This window comes from Cryptotermes secundus, unplaced genomic scaffold (assembly GCF_002891405.2).
Source record: "Cryptotermes secundus unplaced genomic scaffold, Csec_1.0 scaffold1297, whole genome shotgun sequence".
Lineage (NCBI taxonomy): Eukaryota > Metazoa > Arthropoda > Insecta > Blattodea > Kalotermitidae > Cryptotermes > Cryptotermes secundus.
The window spans coordinates 104104-129024 of NW_019732392.1; the positions used below are offsets into that span (position 1 = coordinate 104104).

The window sequence follows — 24921 nt, forward strand, 5'->3', positions numbered from 1 at the left end:
TCACGACAGTATGACAATAAATATGTTCATAAGAAGCAGAGGATATAAGCAAACTGGAAACAGAATTTTTCAAGACCAACATCCTGTGTGAAAGTGCACATAGTTCAAGACGATTATGCAATCAATACTCAAAATATGTATCAAAATCCATACATTTATATTGTGGGACACGGAGATGTGTTTAGGATCTTTAGGAATAACATACAATGAATTCATATTGTGGTATTCTGGGTTATGACAATGTAAAGTCTGTAGGATTGGAGGTTCTCACAGCAATGGTTATGAAAAGTACTATCTTGTGGGATATAGCGCCATGTAGTCCACTGAACATCAACAGATGTTCCTTCGAAACATCAGCTGACTTTCAACAGACTACATGACATTATATCCCATATATATGTGCAGGCTGTTAGTGGGTACCAATGTTTCAAAGGAAAAGACTGCCTTCATTTTCAGGGTAGACCCAAAACATTGGTACCACTTACCAGACATATGGTGTCATAAGCCAGAAGACCACAACACAAATCGCCAACCTGAAACCCTCAAGTCTTAATAGTTAAAGAATATTCTTGATTATTTCAAGAAAGCTAATATTAAGTCAGATGCCATATGGATGTCATGCCCGTAGTGTCCTCAACTACAATCCATCAAGACGTCTAACCCCAACACTCTATTAGAGTTACAGAAAAAAAAGTCTATAAATACTCGTTCAGTAGTCTAATTTTCATAATTATACAGTATTTTCAAATTTATTTCATTTAGGAAAGTAATATAGTCCCCTTATGTTATTTCATATGTCTAAAAGGTATTTTAATGGTAATTAATTTCAGTGCAAGTCCTTCTGGAATCATGATTTTGCAACAAAGTAGATCTTTACTTTTAAATCAAAGGTTTATGACTGAAAAACTATCTTGTTTTAAAATCTAAATACTTTTACAACTTTCTTGAAATTTTATATTTTCATTACTGTTCTTAACTGCTGTGTGCATGTGGTAACCAACTGCTATACCAAGTGACATACGTCACAAAATCAACCTTTGATAATGTTGCTTAATGAATTCATATGTGCTGCTGTCTTTCAACAAAGCAGATATTTTAGAAGTTCTTACTTTGTATATTATGCATGAATCTTGCAGTAAGACGGGAAAGATTTTTACTCCCATTAAGGCATTGATTATAAAAGGTTGCTCTTGCTATCAAACTTCTTTCTCTTTTTCCATATTACACAGCCTACAACAATAAAATGCAGTTCATAATTAATTCTTTGCATGTGAATTTGCAAGTATATGGTCTGCTGCTGTGCATGGAGTGATCTCTTTCATTCTGCACAATCTGCAATCTTTCAATCTCTTTTTGATGTACCATTTTCTTGTAAATTAAAGGATAGAAACTCAAAGAAATTATACATCTACAGTAAACAATTGCCACAAGCTAAATGAACAAGTTAAATGAACAGAGAGGCTACCTCCCTACCATCTCAGAATTAAGTTAAAATAAAACACCAGGGATAGATGAAAACTGTTATTATTGTTATTAATAAGTATGGACTGCTATTGCTAGTCACAAGTCTCACTCGACATTCCCACACATGGGTTAAGGAAATATGATGTGTAATTAGTCATGTTCAACCAACAAGAATCTCATGATATTTGTCTATTCCCTGCTACCTATTTTGTTTGTGGTGATGTTTTTTACTTTTACTGCCGCTGTTTTTGTGCTCACCACTGTCTATGTGGGCCATCATAACACCATCGTCAATATTACTGTGCAAAGCAGTTTTCTGTGGGACTTTCACCACTGCACTCAGCACTGAAGTCATGGGTGGGGAGTCCTCACAAGACTCTTCATCATCAACATCATCATCTGAGTATGCACTGCCTTCTGCCGTAGGTCCCACAGAAGCATGTGAAGCAGCACCCACCTCATGCGCATTTCCAATGCAAGGATTTACATTTTGATTAATATTTCCTCCTTTATGGCTTGAATCCTTTTCCTTAGAATTACCACTTGAAGGATGATGCTTTTTCTTTTTTCTCTTCTTTGAATCACCCTCTGACGAATCAGATGAAGATGAATCACTTGAAGTTGATGAATCAGATGAATCACTGCTTGAAGAAGAAGTGCCTTCGCTACTGGAGCTAGAACTGCTGCTGCAATCAGATGAGCCACTAGGGTTGGAAGATGAGCTGGAATCATCACTGTCACTGCTACTGCTGCTGCTGCTACTGCTGGAGCTACTTGAGTCATCTGAGCTGCTTGAGTCTGCCTTCTTTTTCTTTTTCTTCTTGGTCTCAGCTGTAGCCTTCATCTGGTGTGGTTTCCTGAAACAAAAATAAATTTGCCATTATTCACTACTGTTGATAACAATGTCATTCATATCAATATGATGCTCAGTTCTTTCAATCTGTGACTTAAACTAGGAGTTCTAGAACAGTTTCTCTACAACTGTCACTTCAAGAACCTCATACTGAAAACCAGTAATAAACAATCACAGTAGTCACTGGAATATTTGTCAAATGCATGCCACTGTCTCTGATGAAGGAAAGAGGAGCTGAAGTACTCTGACACCAAGAACTGAAATACGTAGAATAGTATTCCATATTTTTGATGATGGTGTGATACGCTGTTTAAAGCTATTATTTTGAACTGTGTCAATTGCACAAGTTTCCTAAGACCAATATGTTTCGGAAATTAGTTACATTTCCATTTTCAGACGAACAGGATGTGAAAGAAAACCTATTCTGCTCAGACCCTTGGTAGAACTACTCCCAAACTACCTAAACATGGAAATGTAACCAATTTCCAAAATGCAATGCTCATAAACTCAGAAGATTGTCCAAGACTAAATTAAGAGCTTTAAGGAATGTTCCAGTAGTTCAGGGGTCTCCAAACTTTGAAACGCGGGCCACATTAGGTAATTCAGCACTTTCAACGGGCCGGATAAAATGAGAAATTAATAACTCTAGGTATATGAGTTTTATTGAAAGCACAGAATTTCATAAACTAAATACAAAGTACGTGAGAATAAATTATCGTATATTAATGACAACGGACAGTAGTAGCAAATGCTCATATTTTCATCACAAATTATAATAAAACAATTAATGTGAATGATGGAACTCTTTTTGCATTCTTAAAATCTGATTAAATTGAGGTTCAAATTTTGAAATGCTAATCACAAGTAGCAACTTTAAATGTTCATCAGATAAATTTGCCCTGTATTTCGACTTTCAGCTTCAGTTTCAGTTTATTGTAATATTCCATCAATCAAGAACAGGCTACAAATGTCGCCAGTCTGATATAGAACCAGTCACAGATATACAATACACCAAATACTTAAAGAATATATTACACATGCTTTGAATATTAAAGTGTCAGTCATACAATTGCACACCTCAACATAATACATTGTGAATTGAAAAATAAATCAGTCACTAAATACTAATGTATATGACTAGCATAAAAGTAAATTAAGTAAGAGCCAGCAAGAGCACTATAAAACATTTTACATTTAGTAACATTGATTACTGGTCCTTTCTAATTAGTTTAATAAAAACCTAAAATTTAAAATAAAAGTAAGAAGAAGCAAAATAGAATTACAGTGACTGTGATAAGTATATAGTATCACAAATACCAAAGGGAAAAGAATATCCCATTTCATTTATTGTTTAAAAACTCCTGCAATGCGTAAAAGGAATTTTCTAGTAGTACCTTTTTAATGAAAATTTAAACAGTTTCTTCTTGTCTATGATGCCTTTCAAATAGGATGGAAGCTGATTAAAAGTCTTAATGCCCATGTAATAAACACCTTTTTGATAGATAGACAATCTTGGTTGTGGGAAATGAAAATTATTTCTGCTTCTGGTATTTATATTATGCAAATCTGTATTAGTTTTAAATAACTCTCTATTATCTGATACAAAAGTTAATAATGAAAATATGAATTGGGAATATAATGGTAATATGTCCAAATGCTTAAACAGTTCTCTACATGAGTCTTTCTTTCTGGAATTAGTGATAATGCTTATTACCCTTTTTTGCAGTCTAAATATACTGCCACTATAAGAAGAGGTCCCCCNAGTCATCAATAGTAATACTTAAGAATTTTGTCTCTGTGTTATTACCGATACATTTATTGTTATAACTGATGTTTATTGGAATAGTTAAACTATTCATCATTTTAAATTGTAGGTATTGAGTTTTATCAAAATTTAATGCTAACAGATTGGTATTAAACCATTTATTTAATTGATCAAATGAGAAGATAAGGTCTTTTTTAAAATTTATACAATTAGTATTATTAACAATAACACTAGTGTCATCAGCAAAAAGAATAGGTTGAGAAAATGTATTTACCACTTTAGGCAGGTCGTTTATGTAAAGCAGAAAAAGCAGTGGACCGAGTACTGATCCCTGCGGAACACCATATTTAATCTTGCCCCAATTCGAGGAAGCATTTCCTTGTGCTAAATTATCTTTAACAATGACACGTTGATACCTGTCTTTAAGATATGATTTCATTAGTGTATTAGCACTGCCTACAATTCCATAAAATTCCAATTTCTTCAATAGTATGCCATGGTTGACACAATCGAAGGCCTTTTCTAAATCACAAAAAATACCCCCGACAAATGACTTATTATTTAATGACTTGATCTACTTCATTTGGGAAAAAGTTTGTTCACACATATATGTAGTCCAAAAATGGAGATAAATTTACAAGAAAATTTCTTTAAATCTGGAAATTGCTCAGAGTTCAGAAATTTATGAAATTCGATCGAATTTCCTTCCTTGTATTTGTCTTTAATATGATAATTTTCCTGAAGTTCAATAATTTCCATTTGAATTTGACTTGGGACATCTGCAGCATCACAGTCAAACGGATTTTGAAACAATCTAATTTCCTGAGCACTGGCATCCAAATCAGCAAATAGCTTCCAAAATTTTTCTTTCAGATCTAAAATTGTGAATAATATTAATATTAACATATTATGGAATATCAATATATTTTAAACACAATCTTAATTAATGAATTTGAAGTCTATGAACAAGTATTTTCTTTACCAGTACTCATTGGAAAATTAGTTCAATTGGCGCATTTCTGCACAATTCTTTCGCAGGCCGGATAAAATCACATCGCGGGCCGGATGTGGGCCACAGGCCGTAGTTTGGGACCTTTGCTGTAGTTGACCAAATAGTTTTTTAAAGAGAATACATAGATAATAATCATAGTTTGTTAATACTGAAATATAATGTCATGTGACTGAGTGACTATAGACCAAGTTTGGATTGGTAATCATATTTATTGCATACTTACAACTTGGAATTACAGGAAACAATAAATTTTACTAGCTCCCACACTTCACTATTCTCTGTAGCATGCACTATGTCTACTCGGTCTTCACTAGGCCCTGCCTGGCATTGACTCCTCAGCTTCCGCGCTCAGCAGCTTCTGTCCTCACTGGTTGACAGCTATCTCATACTCAACTAGGTGTTGCCTGGTTACAGTCTTCCAACAAGGACTATTCCTGACGTTCTTACGGCTCACAGACTGCACTCCATATCCACCAACTCAAAGTCCTCATTACAGCGCCTTGGCACGGACCGCATAGAAAACACCACTTCCAACCATTCTTCTTCTGCATGTGAATCTGTTGCTGGGCCACTGCCTAACAACGGGCGTGTTTGTAGAGCCGTTCCTAGCAACGGCCGTCTCTGCTAGCTTCACAGTTCTGACTTTCAGCAGATATGCCACGATATTAATAACGAATATACACAAACTCCTTTGCCACAAATATCACACAACTGGAAAGTTCTGGATGCCACCTCACACAATTAACTATCACATACAGCACTTCAAATCATCAACCTTAACAATACCAAACAGGCCCCAAAGACAGGCGTGAACATTATGAATAAAATTAGGATATAATCTTAATTTGCACCTGTTATTTTGTTTATATCTTGTAAATTTAGCAACGTATGACAATGAATTCTTTAAACATGGACACTGGAGTAAACATTTAAGACATATGCCGTTCTCACACTAACTGCACGATATAAAATATAGTGCTTTATTTAAGGACATTTAAGGATTATGCTGGCTCATTATAGTCGTATGTTAAAATATGTTTCAATATTCCTCTTAAGCATTTACAATTTGTTTTTATATTTTATTCCTATTTACATTACTACAATCATTTTGTATATACAGTAAGCCCTCGCTAATCCGATTACAGTTAATCCGGATTGAAATATGAAAAATGAAGAGTTCTGTTCACTGTTACGCCGCAGCGACAGGGGGCGTGAAGGTATCCTCCGCTGNCACAGTCGGGTAAAAAGGTAAAAAAAGGTAAAGTTGTCCCTGTGCTTAACTAATTTAGCACTACGCCATGAAGGCGTATGGGGGAGTGGGTGTATAGATCCACATTTTCTTGACTTCGCCACTAGTTGGTGGTGAGTGGTCAGCTCCACGGCCCGGGCGCTTTACCCTCGTGGAAAGAGCTCCCGGTACCCATTGGATAAGGGGTTGGGTGGACTCCAGAGCCGGTCTGGACGACGTGGAGAAGAGAGAATTCTTGATCCCACCGGGACTTGAACTCCGACCCCTCGGTCGTCCAGCCCATAGCCAGTCTCTATACTGACTGAGCTATTCCTGCTCACGTTCACAGTTGGGTACATACTTTAAAAGACATACGGGATTTAGGAACAAGAGAGGTTAGAACAAGAGAGCCATGAGATGTGAGGGTGATCAGCTTCACGTTTCGGCTGCTTCACCCCAGTGTAAAGGCCCCAGAGTTCACTAGATAGGAGGCTGGTTGAGCGCCAGATGGAGAAGAGAATAATTCCTGTCCTTGCCTAGAATCGAGCCCGGTCATCCTGCCTGTTGCTAGTCACTTCACTGAATGAATATCAAATCTGAAATTAAATGAGTGTTGTTCTAATACCATCTTGAGATATTTTCATGTAGCCCAGAAGAAACTTCATATGAAACAGCCAATCCGTGTGGCTCGGTAGACAGACTTCCCTGATCAGTGAGCCGAGCTATTCACTCACATTGCTCGCTCGGCAGTGAAATTGAATCGTTGAATATTTCGCAGGTGCAGTGCCACCAAAGGGCCATAACAATTACTGAACTAGAGTACAGAACACACACATATACGTAAATGTAATGGATCCTGCTTTGCTATGCAGCCCAGCAGTTAGAGAGGGATATGCGAGCTGTTTGATGTTACAACCTGCAATTCCCACTGACGCTGGCTTCACATTATACTATATAACAACTAGGCCATAGCTCAAGCTGTTTGTCGCTGGCTTCTCATCGCGGCGGCCCAGGTTCGATCCCGGGTCTGGTCAAGTGGGATTTATGGTGGACAAAGTGGCGATGGGGCGGGATTTCTCTAAGTACTTCGGTTTCCCCTGCCAATCTTCATTCCACCAAATTTTCCATCATCATGATCGCGTGGGGCAGGCTACAATAGGCCGATCAGTGGCCGCCGTGCCGAGTGGACCCAGCTGGACTCCACCCCCCACTAAGGGAATTTAACAACTACCGTGCATGTTAGGCTCTCTACGGATTTGGGAATCGAATTCAACAGCAGTCTACAACATCGCAAATATGGAACAGGATGCATCCGACGACTAGCGACACTCCGGATAAATTTTGAGACCCGCTATTAACAAATTATTTCAGGGCCCCTTACCCCCATCAACTAAACTAAAATATGGTCGCCTATCCTCCCCATGCTTCCTCCTCTGCCTCCTCCTTATTCTTATTCTTCTTCTTCTGTTTTTCCCCATATTTAAATTCTCTGAGACTCGCTGTTTACATCAATAATTGGCCACTACATAACATCATATTTCCTGCTTCATAACGGAGGTCACAACGCTATTTCAAGGCATGAAATGTCTGTTCTACTAATGTCATGCTTAAAATCTCTGTAGCCATACACCAATTGCGTACGATTCGGAGGTTTGAAGTTCTCACGGGAGTGATTATGAAGCTTACTGGCTCCTAGGATGTGACACAGTGCAGTTTGGTGAGCCACTTACTGACATTTCAGAGTAAACTGCTCTCTCCATCCTTAGGGTGCCTCTTCTACTCTGAAGATGGAGATAACAGGTTAATCCGAAACGCTATTAAATACGCAAATCTTCAGAGTAGTATAGGTACCTGAAGATAGGGGTAAGAGGTTCCTCCAAAATGTTGGTAAATATCAGACTACACGGTGTCACAACCCAGAAGATATGTATTCAACCTCCAGACCTGTATGCCAGATGAGCGTTATGAAGGAAACGCTCCGTCCATCTTTCTCCTCCTTTTTCTCTGTAATGCATCCACTTAATTTTACTGTCTAGCATGGACTTGAGCGTTCGCGTGCAAAATACTATGCTCCACTGATCAACGAATCGCGAAACAAATCACAAATATATACCCAGTAAGCCCAAAGTTTCGAGCGCTCCTTAAGTAGCGTCGCGACAGGTCACGCAGGATGGAACCGGACGCGCCTGTCTTCCGATATGACACAACAAATCACCGAGAAAGGAGAGTACACCTCATATATATCGGCAATGCCCACTCAACCACTGGCACAGAACGTTTCAGGGCGTGCCTAGGATGAACAGGATCTCCAGTCCAAGCAGGATACAGCATGTCTCATCGCGCCTGCCATCCCTCACACCATCAAATGGACAGTTACTATTTCAAGTTGTAAAGGGAGAGGTAAAGTTGTCCCTGTGCCTAATTAAGCACTACGCCATGAAGGCGTATGGGGGAGTGGACGTATAGATCCACACTTTCTTGACCTCAGCACAAGTTGGAGGTGAGTGGTCAGCCTCACGACCAGGCCGCTTTACTCCTGGAGAAGGAGCCCACGGTACCCATTGGATAGGAGGCTGGGTGGGCCCCAGAGCCGGTCTGGACGACGTGCAGAAGAGAAAATTCTTGACTACACCGGGACTCGAACTCTTGACCCCTCGGTCGTCCAGTCAGTAGTCAGTCGCTGTACTGACTGCGCTATCCCGGCTCCTCACGTCCAGCCTGTAGCCAGTCGCTGTGCCGACTGCGCTATCCCGGCTCCTCACGTCCAGCCCGTAGCCAGTCGCTATACTGACTGCGCTATCCCGGCTCCTCACGTCCAGCCCGTAGCCAGTCGCTATACTGACTGCGCTATCCCGGCTCCTCACGTCCAGCCCGTAGCCAGTCGCTATACTGACTGCGCTATCCCGGCTCCTCACGTCCAGCCCGTAGCCAGTCGCTATACTGACTGCGCTATCCCGGCTCCTCACGTCCAGCCCGTAGCCAGTCGCTATACTGACTGCGCTATCCCGGCTCCTCACGTCCAGCCCGTAGCCAGTCGCTATACTGACTGCGCTATCCCGGCTCCTCACGTCCAGCCCGTAGCCAGTCGCTATACTGACTGCGCTATCCCGGCTCCTCACGTCCAGCCCGTAGCCAGTCGCTATACTGACTGCGCTATCCCGGCTCCTCACGTCCAGCCCGTAGCCAGTCGCTATACTGACTGCGCTATCCCGGCTCCTCACGTCCAGCCCGTAGCCAGTCGCTATACTGACTGCGCTATCCCGGCTCCTCACGTCCAGCCCGTAGCCAGTCGCTATACTGACTGCGCTATCCCGGCTCCTCACGTCCAGCCCGTAGCCAGTCGCTATACTGACTGCGCTATCCCGGCTCCTCACGTCCAGCCCGTAGCCAGTCGCTATACTGACTGCGCTATCCCGGCTCCTCACGTCCAGCCCGTAGCCAGTCGCTATACTGACTGCGCTATCCCGGCTCCTCACGTCCAGCCCGTAGCCAGTCGCTATACTGACTGCGCTATCCCGGCTCCTCACGTCCAGCCCGTAGCCAGTCGCTATACTGACTGCGCTATCCCGGCTCCTCACGTCCAGCCCGTAGCCAGTCGCTATACTGACTGCGCTATCCCGGCTCCTCACGTCCAGCCCGTAGCCAGTCGCTATACTGACTGCGCTATCCCGGCTCCTCACGTCCAGCCCGTAGCCAGTCGCTATACTGACTGCGCTATCCCGGCTCCTCACGTCCAGCCCGTAGCCAGTCGCTATACTGACTGCGCTATCCCGGCTCCTCACGTCCAGCCCGTAGCCAGTCGCTATACTGACTGCGCTATCCCGGCTCCTCACGTCCAGCCCGTAGCCAGTCGCTATACTGACTGCGCTATCCCGGCTCCTCACGTCCAGCCCGTAGCCAGTCGCTATACTGACTGCGCTATCCCGGCTCCTCACGTCCAGCCCGTAGCCAGTCGCTATACTGACTGCGCTATCCCGGCTCCTCACGTCCAGCCCGTAGCCAGTCGCTATACTGACTGCGCTATCCCGGCTCCTCACGTCCAGCCCGTAGCCAGTCGCTATACTGACTGCGCTATCCCGGCTCCTCACGTCCAGCCCGTAGCCAGTCGCTATACTGACTGCGCTATCCCGGCTCCTCACGTCCAGCCCGTAGCCAGTCGCTATACTGACTGCGCTATCCCGGCTCCTCACGTCCAGCCCGTAGCCAGTCGCTATACTGACTGCGCTATCCCGGCTCCTCACGTCCAGCCCGTAGCCAGTCGCTATACTGACTGCGCTATCCCGGCTCCTCACGTCCAGCCCGTAGCCAGTCGCTATACTGACTGCGCTATCCCGGCTCCTCACGTCCAGCCCGTAGCCAGTCGCTATACTGACTGCGCTATCCCGGCTCCTCACGTCCAGCCCGTAGCCAGTCGCTATACTGACTGCGCTATCCCGGCTCCTCACGTCCAGCCCGTAGCCAGTCGCTATACTGACTGCGCTATCCCGGCTCCTCACGTCCAGCCCGTAGCCAGTCGCTATACTGACTGCGCTATCCCGGCTCCTCACGTCCAGCCCGTAGCCAGTCGCTATACTGACTGCGCTATCCCGGCTCCTCACGTCCAGCCCGTAGCCAGTCGCTATACTGACTGCGCTATCCCGGCTCCTCACGTCCAGCCCGTAGCCAGTCGCTATACTGACTGCGCTATCCCGGCTCCTCACGTCCAGCCCGTAGCCAGTCGCTATACTGACTGCGCTATCCCGGCTCCTCACGTCCAGCCCGTAGCCAGTCGCTATACTGACTGCGCTATCCCGGCTCCTCACGTCCAGCCCGTAGCCAGTCGCTATACTGACTGCGCTATCCCGGCTCCTCACGTCCAGCCCGTAGCCAGTCGCTATACTGACTGCGCTATCCCGGCTCCTCACGTCCAGCCCGTAGCCAGTCGCTATACTGACTGCGCTATCCCGGCTCCTCACGTCCAGCCCGTAGCCAGTCGTTATACTGACTGCGCTATCCCGGCTCCTCACGTCCAGCCCGTAGCCCGTCGTTATACTGACTGCGCTATCCCGGCTCCTCACGTCCAGCCCGTAGCCCGTCGTTATACTGACTGCGCTATCCCGGCTCCTCACGTCCAGCCCGTAGCCCGTCGTTATACTGACTGAGCCATCCCGGCTCACCACCACATCAAGTGATCGTCGATTATTGCAGAGAAATTGAAAGCAAAATCTTACATTTCACAGGTTACTTTACATATCCGATACGAACTGAATTAACAAAATCTGTATATTTTTTAATAATGTGAAAATAGCCCAATGCAGCTGAGTTCGTCTTGAAAAGATGATGTATACCGAATGGGTTGCCATGACACCAGCGAGGCGGGTTACGTAAGTGTAGTATGTTTATTTAATGAACTTTGGACTATTAGCTCAAACCAGATAAACTTAGGTAGTTCCTCACAGATGTGGTGTGTGACGTTATTAAATTAGCGAGATAAGCACACTGAATACGTAAACAAGTTTTCATTGAGCCTGTCTGAATGTTATAGTTGGGTGAATGAAAGCGCTAGAAACAAAGACGAAAATAAAACAATACTGCCTGTACAAACAACTATTCAATACTGTATAATGAGTTTCAAAAGCGTAACAGCTGAGCTGAGAGGTGTAATTAGCGAGCGCTAGAAACAATTAGGCTTTCCGCAGCGTCTGTATCGTCTGCATTCAGAGGCAGTGGTAGTTAATGAAACCACAGGAACACTAGGACCGGATGGTCACCGAATGCGTTCTTCAAGACACAGGAATGGGAACTACTAATAACTTAATTATATGCACCGTTGCCAGAGCTCATAAACCAGGCTGTGACGATCATTATCTAAATTGGGTTCAACGTGCCAGAGAAATGGGACTTTTATGGATATTCAAATCAATAACATAAAGTGTCGCCGCCCCTGTGGCCTAGTGGTCAGAGTTTCTGGCTACAGATGCAGAGGTCCGGGTTCGATTCCCGGCCCTATGAGATTTTTTCTGAGAAGTAGTGGGTCTGCAACGGGGTCCACTCAGCCTCGTGAGGATAACTGAGGAGCTATTTCAAGGAAATACCGGTCACGGTAGCCGAGCGGTCTAAGGCATGAACTGTCTTCGCTCGCTTGGAAACCGGGATCGTGGGTTCGAGGCATGGATGTTTACTTTGTGTGTGTTTTTTTCTGTGTTTGCGTACAGGCAGAGGCCTTGTGACGAGCTGATCACCCGCCCAAGGAGTTCTACCGAATGTGTAAGGTCTAGAAAACCCGAAGGGAACGGAGAAGTTCATGGAGGTAGGCCTACTCCCACTGGGGCTGTAGTGCCAAGGGGGAAGAAATGTCAAGGAAATGGCGGCTCTGGTCTAGAAAACCGAAATTAACGGCCGTGCGGATTCGTTGCGCTGACAAGCGGCGGTCGCTCGGTCGGTATAGTTCGCTTGCGGACTAAGACCATGGAGTTTTCGTTTGTCGCAATTATATTGTTACGTGTAAGGGTTTCCTCGTGACTTACACGACGGGTTTTGGATTGGATGATTGGATTTATTGCACCGTATACATTCTCAACTCAGGACTATCGCTGATCTACACACTTTACAGTTCACAGTTCTCTTCTACATGGAAATTACTGTTCTCAATTTTCTTATGACATACAGCCAGAGATAAAACTATATCATCCGTACAAAGCGTTTTCCAGACTTTCATGTAATAAAGCAGAAACTGTCTTATTTTATATTCTGGATGAATTTCCTGCAGAGAATTCGTTTCCGCGTCAATTCGCTTGATTCTGCCTGTTTCCATGGAAGAGCAAACTCTCTTCCCCTCTTCTCGCTTTCCCCCCCCCCCTTCCAGTGAGAGTCCGTACAAGTCTGAAGTGACCAGGTTGCACTGAGGACAGTAATTATCGGCAAGACAGAGAATTACATTGGGAACGAATTTCGCTACTGGGAATGGAAAAATCGCCTGGACGAGGAACTGGGTCTGATGCGGAGACCGCAGGACACGGACTCCACTACTGAAAGGGCGATCTGTGTCGGTATTCAGTACAGCACAATTACAGCAGCTCCACACAAGCGACCCAAGAATGTTCTGTGTCACACACTGGGATACCATTCCACTTCAAACGGAAACTCAACGAGATGGGCGAATGCTATTTCCTTACCACCACAGAGTCCGAATTCAATTCCAGAGTTATCCGTAAGACCTTCAGTGGAAGAAATAAACCGAAATGTCTGCGATGTCAACAATGAAATGAGCATATCTTGAAATTATTACACGAAGATTAATTCTGATGTCTAAAATACGCAATGAATACAAGCGGAACATCATATTTGGGGCCGGTTCTTTGTAATATAGAGCGTTCGGGAAGTCACGCATTATAAGCTCGATACCCACCTGCCGGGCACCATGATCTCCGGACTTCAAGACACAAGAGTACTGAAAGTGGCTCAGTCTTCACAGAAGCGCATGATAGCATGAATGCCCACATGTGTGTCTCAAGGGTTTCCTCAACCATACAGGCAAATGCCAGAGTAATCCCTCAAATTAGGTCACGACCGCTTCCTCCCACATCCTTTCGAATTCATCATTTAGTACTCATAACACCAACTGATACTATATACAGTCTGAGCTACTGGCAGCCTCGTTAAGCCCACAGCAGTTCATGAGCCGCAACATCGAATCCAAAACAATATCTCGTATCCGCGTCGTGAAAGTGCCTTTAAAAAGATTATACGTATCACCTTGATATTAAATAATTTAATGATCTTAAAAAATTAGCAGTTAAACAGCCGCGTTTACGAAACCCGATCATTAATCGCCGCGTTACCAATCGCGCTACTGGAATTAGTTTCATAAGGTCCACACCACCAGACCGTACTTTTCTCAAATCAACTTTAAAACTATTTCCTCAAATATACCTGCGTATCCCTGGTGGTTTCTTCTCTTGGGATTTTCTTACCAAAATTTCGTGTGCATTTTAATCGGTCAAAAATATCAGATAAGTAAAAATTATTGAAGTTCCTCGTTATAGGAGACCTCACAGCTGTTACGCTGTGCTAACGCAAACTGAACTAGGCAAGAAGGAAGTCTTTACTTTTTCAAGTAACATCATGCACAGCTTAAGAATAGAGCTTTATTAACATAATAGAAGCAATATACACAGAACATAACATTTGCTGCACAGTATAACTAATTCCGCAATTGTCACAATTGCGCATTGCCACAAGGGTGGTCCCGCGATCGGTTGATTTTTGCGAGAATAGACATATTTAATATAATTTTCATTCACTCATAAATAATACAGGTTTCAGGATCACTGTCTGAGAACTTACGTGGTACACTCTTTATTAGGATAACTATAACACACACAATCGAATACATTATTGAGGGATTTTCTCTCGTCCACTTTTCTTTGCAGTGCGAAACGAATATCGTATCACGTCGGCTGTACTCGATCCTATCCCGATGGACTGCATCTCAGTTACGTAACTAATAATTTTAATCTCTTCTTCCGAAGTCAAATTAAACGGCAACCCCCCCCCCCCAAGTCGGTACTTCCTACGCTGGATGTGAAATCAACAGTCTTCCCTTAAAAGGGTGTGGAGGTGTAAGCTTGTACTCCTTCAGGTCCTACTCACTGCCCGCATATTCTATAACACTCGCCCAGCTGCACTTTCTTGCCATTTTCAAAGGAGTTTACCCTTTTCCCATAACACGACGGCAATCTGCATAACACATACGAGACCAGCGGAAACTACAGGGACCCATACACGTACGAGTCTGGCTCGCGAGTCCGACTCGGCTCGGGTTCCAACGAGCCAAACTCGTCCGTGTGTGGGTCGCAAAGTTGGGAGTCAGCTCATGCGTTTCTGGTTAAATTAATCCGAGCTCGGCTCCCGAGTCAAGCTCGCCGAGCCGGACTCGTGAGCCAGACTCGTACGTGTATGGGCCCCTTAAGACCAACTGAACGACACAATGCACGGAATTTCAACGCCTCGCAATAGTACCTGTTTGCAGTCCGTATATTGCAACCTCTGAAAGGATCATCTAAAATAAGGGTTAAAAAACATTACTCAAAACCTAAGCTCCCTTGTGATTACTGTATGCACTCACGAGTGTAGACTGGTGCATGTCGGTAAAAGAAGGAAAAAAAAACTGCATTAAATTCAGCCATGCTATCAATTATAATGGGTCAAAATACATCAATAGATCTACCACATTATCTTAAAAATATTTACGAAAAACAGTACTGATTGTAAATACTTAATAATTCGACAATTCCCTCCAGGTGTTAAAGTAAAGACCCGGTATTTCGCTTTTATATGCCCAGGAGATATTGTTCTCTAAACCTAGCACGTCAAATGATTACACTGATTTAAACGCACGGTAATACAAAGTTCGAGGTAATGCGGAAATAGCCGCACTGCGAAATCATCCGAGTTTTCCCAACACTTTTCTTCAGACCTCTGCCACTTCAGCTCTCCGATGTCCTCGCCACCTTATTCTCGAAGGTCATCTTCCCTTACTTCCACACAGTATGTCTAAACACTGCGCTGAATGACTGCACCGTGAATGCTAAACTGTTGCCGAGCTGTTGATGGGAGCGGAAGGGGGGGGGAGACATCCGGTACCTAATATTCAAAATCGACTGTACTAAAATAAGTAATGTTGGTTTTGGCTCAACTGCAATTTGGAGGACGACATGACATGCGGTGTTCAGCAGTCTGTATTAAAGAGAGAGGCTTATACGAGTATGGTGCCTCTAAGCCGTGCATTTGTGGCTTCCTCTTCCTACAGTTCGAAAGAAATGCCCCAGTTTCATAAATCTCGGTAGGGTCGAGCCACTGAAGTTACCAAAATGAACGTGTGTAGAACTTCAGGTCATAATAAGACAAAGGAAATGCAAGTATCAAAAACTGGACAAGAAAATCACGAGATACAGACACAGGTCTATAGCAATTACAGCAGAGTTAGAAGGTGACGTTTCTGAGTTGTGTCCGGGGACATCAGGTTCTAATTTCCAAAGATCTCTGTGAGATCTGGGGTTCTAATGGCGGCGACTATGTGAATACTACATCCAGGATGTGACGTCGTGTTGTCTCTTTAAGTTTATCGACATTTCGGAGGTACGAACTACTTCCATGTTCAAAGTCAAAGACTAAAGGTGACATCGAAGTAGAGAGTATAGCCATTGCCGCGAGAACGTCACATATCACACAGTTATCCTTTATGAGGAAAACAAGAATAAGTCACGATGAAGAACTGAAGAAGCATGATTCAAGAACCAGTAGTGACTTAAAACGATGGAATAGAACACCAAGAGTTATACGAGGCTTGGAACTTTAATAGTGGCAAACTATTTATTTACAACAAATAGATGCATGTTTCGAAGTTTTACTGTCTTTCAGTGTAGTCACCAGCACTGTGTACAACCCGTTGCCAGCGATGTGGAAGTCGTAGGATACCTTTAGCAGCGCCTGTTGTGTTGATAGTTCGAATGGAGCGGTCTACTGCCTAAAGAATCTCTGGAACAGTTCTGAATGCCACGAAGTGGTTCCTTCATCTTTGGAATCAAGTCGAAGTTACAAGGGCTTAAGTCCGGGGAGTGTGGTGGATGGTACAGCACTTCCCAGCCCCATCGATCGAACAAATCAGCCACAGCTTGAGCTGCATGCGGCCGAGCACTGCCCTGCAAAATGATGGGTGGGTTCTGCAGAAAGTGTCGCCGCTCCTTTCTCAAAGCTGGTCACAGGTTGTGTTCAAAAAATGAACAGTAATACTGCGCATTGACGGTCTGTTGTCGGGGAACGGTATGCGTTAGGATAACACCATCATAGTCGTACACGAGAATCACCATGACTTTCACATTGATGGGGTTCTGACGAACTTTTCATTTTCGTGGTGACCCGTAATGACGCCATTCGTTCGACTGGCGTTTCATTTGTGGCTCGTACGGTTTGGCCAATGTCTCATCCAGCGTAATGATACGGCGTAAGAAAGCCTCTCCTTCGCGCTCATAGCGCTCCAAGTGGTTACGAGCAGCGTCGTATCGTAGCCATTTCTGCATTTCCGTCAAATCATGCGGAACCCATCGTGATGCAATTTTTCTCATGCCCAGGCGTTCCTTCAAAATGTGAAGCACAGTCGTATGCGCTAATCCTGTCTCTCGGGCCAGCTCACGAATCGTATGGCCTCGATCACTCTCCAGTAACGCGGAAAGAGCATACACTTCTTCTTCACTGACACTAGGACGACCTAGCCGACGCATGTCTGCCACATTTTGGGGTTCCTCGTTGAAGACTTTTACTCACCTTGCCGCTGTTCTGTAAGGCAATGCAGATTCCCCGCAAGCCTCTTGAAGACCTTGATAACACTTGTGCTGTACGGCCTCTGGCACATTCAATCTTTATCCAACTCCATTGTTCCTGTTTCGAAAATATCGTGACAACACTACATTAGACCGCCAGCTAACACAAGGCTCTGTTCTTCTCGTCACTGCGCATGCGCGTGCTGAGGGACGGGCAAGTCCATTTGCTCTGAGCTAAGGTAGGTATGTAACCAACGTGTGGTATAAGCGACATTATTTGGTTCCGTTGCATGACGTCTCTACAGCCGTTTTGCCACTATTAAAGTTCCAACCCCCCTAAGGTGTCAAAAGGGGAAGGGGAAAAAAGAAAAATCTCGCCTTTATCTAAATAGTTATTTATAAATGGAATTTCAATTGTGCAGTGAAAAAATTCGACCCAGTTCTAAATGTATTTATTGTACGCGAAGAAAATAAACTCCGTGGCTGAGTCCGCAAGTAAACTATATCGACCGAGCGACCGCCGCTTGTTGGGGAGAAATATTAGTAAATTAAAGCGACATTTCTCAGTGAAATACGACCACCTTCATGATAAGACACCAAATTATTTCAGAGGATTAAGTTCTCACGAAAATGGAAGCACCATTTCTGTAATAAACTTTAAAGCTGCCGAAAGAGCCCAAATTCCAGTAATTTATTCGAAGAAACAGCAGCAAAATAAATTAAATCTCGTGCAATTAGAGATACATCAATTCGTCCACCTTACGAACTAATTATAAGAACAATGTCTGGGGCTGAGGTAGAAGGGGAAACAAACAAAATTATTATCTTGGATGATACGATGGGCAGGCGCATTAACGATATGTCAGTTAAGGTTGAAAAAAGTGTTTCTGGTAAAATTAACGACTCCAATACATTTGTTTCCCAGGTATACGAGTTTATAGATTTTGGAGAGAAGCTCAACTTATGGCATCAGTTCGCTTTATTCAGGAGGAAAAAAGAAATAATTTTCTTATGCTTGAAAAATCTCGAGGAAACCACAACTGGAGAAGAAGTTTAACAATCTGAACGAAAACCCTGGAGTCTACTGGTCTATAATCGACACCGTGTGTAGACACATATGCAGATGGTACACCTTCAGTACTTGGTTCTTTAAAGGTATTTGTGTCAAGTGCCAACAAAGAAAATGCAAATACCAAGTCGGGTTATTGTCTCTTGCATCGTGGATCACCGACTGAAAAAAGCAACAGGTTACGACTTAAAACTTAAGTAAAATATTGGGTTCTCAGTATGTGAACTTTATTCTCCATACTGACATCAGATGGCTCTCTCAAGGATGCGTCTGGATCATCTGTACGAAGTAAAGGCAGGAAACCTCAAATACTTTCTTCTTACAAAGAAACGAACTTGTCTAACTGATGAATTCGAAGGTTTAAACGAGGCGAATTCCACCATGCAAGGAAGAAACTAAATTATGCTGACTCCCTCAGACAAAACTGAGGCTTTGAAAGACAGATCAGATAAACTAGAAAATTAAACCAAACGAGGATAACGTGGATATGTTCCGAGAACTGCTGAAACAAAACACAAATACTTGTGAAATTTCTGCATAATGGGAAATCCGTCCGTAGTATATGAACCAGAAAAAATGAAGTTACACCTCACAGAAGAAGAAGAAGAAGAAGACTGAGGAAAAATGGCAGGAGAAGAGGAAGAAGGTGAGGAGGAACAGGAGGAGGAGGCGAGGAAGAAGGTGAGGAGGAGGAGAAGAGGAAAATTTAGAAGAGGACGACGAAGAGGGGCATCAGGAGGAAGGAAGAGGAAAAGTGTTAACTGAAAATCGCAATGATAGGTTAAGATTAAAGAAATTTCACTGTTCCTTCTGGATACTACTTAAGGAGTAGCCGAACGCATGGGCCAGAGCATAGTTTTCTGCGTCAGATTGGCACACTCTGCGCTCGTCCACATTACAACTAAAATGACGGAAACACTGAAGTCAATCCATGATGAAATTGGAGTATGTTTATCTAAAATTCATCCCAATGTTAAATAAAACATTAAGATGTCAGTAATCACATGTTAATTTCATTTCACTTATTATTTTATATTTCTAATAAGCCTACGTTAAACGAACTTAAGTCAATTTTCATAAATCTCTAAAACATTATAATTGAAGGGTGCAGGGATTACAATTCATAATTTTAGGGTGCCTTTGTCTAAAACCTTTGAGAATTACTGATCCAAGGTGTCATGAAAAACAAACTTTATTCGGCGCAATGTGCCCTGGAGTGTATCAGAAACGCACTCATAAATATTGCACAGTTCCGAAGAAATGCTTATGATACTTCAAAAGCTTGGTGTTGATTGTGTCAGTCAATACATGGACGGATAAGCGGCTGAGCTACTACACGGACAGTACACCTCACAAGACGCGGAACAGAGCGCCACTGGTTCGAAGCGAAGGCAAAAACCTGTTACACATGCCAACCACCCAGCCGTCATGTTCTCAGAGTTTTGTGGCGTTCTCTGCCAAGATATCTTCCAATTCAATTCATATTTCCTTACGCACTAACTTAAGAGCCAAAAGGCCAATTACAACATGGACATGAGTAAAGATAAAGAACGAAAATATAAAACAAGGGAACTGACATAATTTGAATAATAATACGAGTAATTCCAGTAACACAAATCAAAGTTATCATTAAGAAGTGAGAAAAGTAAAATATACACATTCACAATGAATAGGTTAGGGTTTTAATGTTTGGAAGAAACATGCCTAATATATGACAGAGAGAAACAATTAAAGTTTTATCAATAGATATAAATAATTTCATCAAATTCTTTATTCATTTTCGTACTTACACAACAGACCAAAGGCTAATTATAAAATATGGAAGATAAGATATATAAAAGATGGAACCAAACGAACATATACACAAAAAGACAACCCAAGGCAACTTGAATAATGACAAAAATTCAAGTTCAATCGCGCCCGCCATTATGCGGGAATAAAGAAATGTACACATATATATTCATATTGCGTACAATTAATATTTTAATATGAAGCAAGAACCGTTATAAAACAAACAAACATTCAGTTTCATGAGGTCGTCCTTTGTACGTTGCCGAACCTGAATGAAATAGCCGGTCTTTGGCGATCTGTCTCGAGTGTCATTCAACTCTGAACTAGCCAGCTCACAGATCAGCAAAATAACTCGATGATAATAAACAGATCCTGAACGTTCAACATCAAAGCCCGAAATCTGACCCGATTCTCAGTGCTCTGCATGTTTACTGAACAATCCTATCGGTCTGGCCCTCAGGACATGAATACTATTTGCAGATTCAATTGAAGCAATACCAGGAAAACGTGACTGGGACATGACCGTCAAGTTGGAGATCAAACTGCGGGTCACGTGCACGCCTCTTGGAGAAAAGTTACGTATCTGTTGGAACTGGACGTCAGTCCAGCCTCCCCCACCCCCCACCCCCACACTGGAAATCTCATTAGTAGTTGCTTTCCTATTGCCGCTACACGTCTCAGGACGCCAGGGCTATCCAAATTAGGGGAGCAATAATGAGAGGTATTAAAAGCAACCCCTTATGACTGTGGGAAGACAGTGATTTATCCAAAGGCCGTGCAGTGACTCCTCCTGGTTTATCTCCATTTTAACGATTAAAACACAAAGAAACAAAAGCAAAAAACAAACTCCGTAACCTGTAGTCCGCAAGCGAACTATATCGGCCGAGCGACCGCCGCTTGTCGGCGAAGTTAGTGCCAACTTCAGCGGATTGTGGGTGTCGCGTGGTCCGCGCAACGGATCCTCACGGCCGTTAATGCCGGTTTTGTAGACCGGAGCCGCTATTTCATCGAAATAGCTCCTCAGTTATCCTCACGAGGCCGAGTGGACCCCGTTCCAGACCCACTACTTCTCAGAAAATCTGGTAGCGTCGGGAATCGAAGATAAGGTTTGTAGGGCGTACATCGGAGAATATTAATGCGTAAATAGGCTATGAGGGTGTAAATCAGATTCAGCTGGCCCCATTGGAAAACTTTTGTGAATGCGGCATTGGATCTACGGGTTCCAAAAAAAAAAAAAAGGCGGGGGATTTCCTGAACATCTAAGTGATTATCAGCTTCACAAGAAGGGTTCTGCCCCTTGGAGTTAGCAAATCTGAGACCATTTGTTCTGTAAACCAATCGCTTAAAACGCCGGTCACGGTAGCCGAGCGGTCTAAGGCATGCACTGTCTTCGCTCGCTCGGAAGCCGGGATCGTGGGTTCGAATCCCACTCAGGGCATAGATGGTTGTGTGCGTTTTTCTGTGTTTGTGTACAGGTAGAGGCCTTGCGACGAGCTAATCACTCGCCCTAGGAGTCCTACCGTCCGTGTAAGATTTAGAAAAACCAAAGTGAACGGAGTTCATGGAGGTAGGCCTAGGCCCACTGGGGCTGTAGTGCCAAGGGGGAAAAATAAAATAAAAAATCGGTTAAAACAGAATTCTTAAGCTATCCACAAATACGAGTAAGAGGTCTTGGTTTTTTGTATAGAAATTATAAGCTTCTTGTTCGAGATTACGATGGGTAAGAGACGCGTAACTTTCAACGAGTCTGTGAACAGTATTTACGTTCGGATGTATGGCGCGCGCAAACTCATATTTTTCGACATTTAAGTGCACAGCACGAAGAGATTAACAGGTCTACCACAACAATTACCCAAGTGCTGCTTTCCCATTCGCTCATGTTAACAAACATGACTTTGCAGCCTCCCGGAGTGGGAAGGCTTACAGTGTTGTAGGTAGGTACCAACGTGACGACAGAACCACCTGCAATCATCTTCAAGGTATTTAACTTTTCTACCCTGAAGATGGAGGGAGCCGGGATAGTTCAGTCGGTATACCGACTATTTACGGGCTGCAGGACGGAGATGTCGGAGTTCGAGTCCGGGTGAGGCAAGAATTTTCACTTCTTCATGTCGTCCAGAGCGGCTCTGGGGTACACCTAACCTCCTATACAATGGGTACCGGGAGTTCTTCCCTCGGGGGTTAAGCGGCCGGGGCTTGAAGCTGACCACCCACCTCCAACTAGTGCCGAGGTCAAGAAAATATGGGTCTATACATCCACTCCCCCATGTCGTCATGGCGTAGTGCTTAATCAGTTAAGCACAGAGACAACTTTACCTTTACATTACCCTGAAGATGGAAACGTTACGTTCCTCTGAAATACCGACATCTATCTACCAAACTATACTGAGTCACAGCCCAGAAGACAGTAATGTTGCTAGTCAGAGCTGTGAGAAATTCAAATTTCACAAGCCAGTCAATAGTTGTTCAGTTATTCAAGAAATCGCATGCTTTTCATGGATCCCGAAGGTTCATTACTGTGATTACAAAATCCATTTGAATAAGGAAATATCATCCCATCTACCCCTAGGTCTCCAGGTGGTCTTCCCTTCGAGATTTCCGAACAGAATTTTGTATGCATGTTACCTCTCCCACGTGCGCCACATGCGCCTCTGTCTCCCCACTCTTGCTCCTACCGTTTAACAGCAGTTGGTTAAAGAAACATTCTGAAGAAGGCACCTTGCTTCTTCATGTTGGTTTCTTGCTTGGATTACTCTTCAGCCCTGAAGGGGTAAGCAACATCTTCCGAAACATGATTACAGCGTTTACTACACTCAACCTGCCATTTTAACCGGTTACCCAATTTAACTTGGGGTACGCGGTAGCGTAGTTGGTTGAGGGGCTATGCTACAAGCCAGAAGGTCGCGGGTTCAAGTCCCGATGAGGTCATCGGGGTTTTTTTTAATTGACCTAACCCTTCCAACCGCACTATGGCCCTGGGGTTCACTAAGCCTCTAACAGAAATGGGTACTAGGAATTAATTAAATTTTCCTGAGGAGTAAATTGCGGCCGGCTCGTAACGTTGACAACCTTACCGCCATCTTTGAGCCGATTGTCTAGATCAGTGGTGGGCAAACTACGGCCCGCGGGCCAGACGTGGCCCCCTGATAGGTTCTATCCGGCCCGCGAAATGATTCCTAATCTGACGAATGAAAAGAAGAAGAATTAAGAAAAAAAAATAATTCTGGATTATTTCTTCTTCTTTCCTCCATTTTATGTTTAGCCTAGTGACCACAGATTAATTTATTTACTTATCCACTATGGTATTGGAATGCTATGTTAACATTTGAGAGTGAGGCACTGGCTGCTGGCATTTTTGTAGCGAAGAGTAAAACTGGCAACGGAGTCTCCTCGCTGTACCCCCTCCACATTACATCCACTGCAGCTGGCTACTAACACCACAGTCTTTTATTCAGACCCGGTCGCACTATTGTTGTAGGTGTTTGCTAGTTTTACTGTGCACATTCGTGAAACATTTCAGCCCTAAGATGTCAACTAAAAAACGTAAAGTTGATTCAGAGTGCCGTGTTTTCAAAGATGAATGGACTTGGAAGTACTTTTTCACAGCTTTTAAGGATAAACCACTGTGTCTTATCTGCAATGAAACCATAGCAGTCTAGAAAGAATACAGCATTTCCCAGCACTTCATCTCTAAGCATAAGAATGCTAATTATGGAGCCATGACCGAAGATGAAAGGAAACAAAAAGCAGAAGACCTACGTAAAAAACTGTCAGGTCAGCAAAGTATTTTTAAGAAAGTAAATAGTTCTCAGAAAGCAGCTACACATGCAGGTTATGTTGTAGCATACAATATTGCTAAAAGTAACAAAGCTCTCTCTGATGGGGAGTTTGTTAAACACTGCATGCTCAAAGTTTGTGATATTTTATGTCCTGACAAGACAAAGGATTTTGAAACTGTAAGCTTATCTCGAAAAACAGTGACTTCTAGAATCGAAGTCATAGATAAAAACATATTATCACAGTTGGAATCAAGGATTGGTCAATTTAAATTCTGCTCCATTACTATGGATGAAAGCACTGATATAAATGATACTGCACAGTTGCTATTATTTATAAGAGGTGTTGACGAAAACTTCTCTATTACAGAGGAATTAGCATGCATGCGGTCGTTAAAGGGAACTACAACAGGGTCAGATATTTTTCATGAATTTCTGGAAGGCCTTTCAACTTTGAAAGTACCTATAACTAGCATATGCAGTATTACGACAGATGGAGCACAAAGTATGACAGGGACAAAATCTGGATTTGTTGGGATCTTTAATCAAGAATATCCCGAGAACAATGTTGTATTTCTGCATTGCGTCATACATCAAGACGCCCTGTGTAAATCTGCCTTGGATATGAAACCTGTGCTTGATGTCGTTGTGAAGCTTGTTAAT

The 24921-nt window shown here is 43.3% G+C and overlaps 1 protein-coding gene across 2 annotated transcripts in view; it reads right to left on the bottom strand.

Moving 5' to 3' along the window:
• Window positions 1–1560: 1560 nt before the first annotated feature.
• The window catches only part of LOC111867702 (zinc finger CCHC domain-containing protein 10), a 187107-nt gene continuing 163746 nt past the window's right edge, over window positions 1561–24921 (bottom strand). For both annotated transcript variants that reach the window (XM_033752784.1, XM_023857770.2), the window contains one exon: window positions 1561–2321. In XM_033752784.1, the coding sequence (XP_033608675.1) occupies window positions 1664–2321 (658 nt within the window). In that variant the 3' untranslated portion in view covers window positions 1561–1663. The remainder of the gene's footprint in view (window positions 2322–24921) is intronic.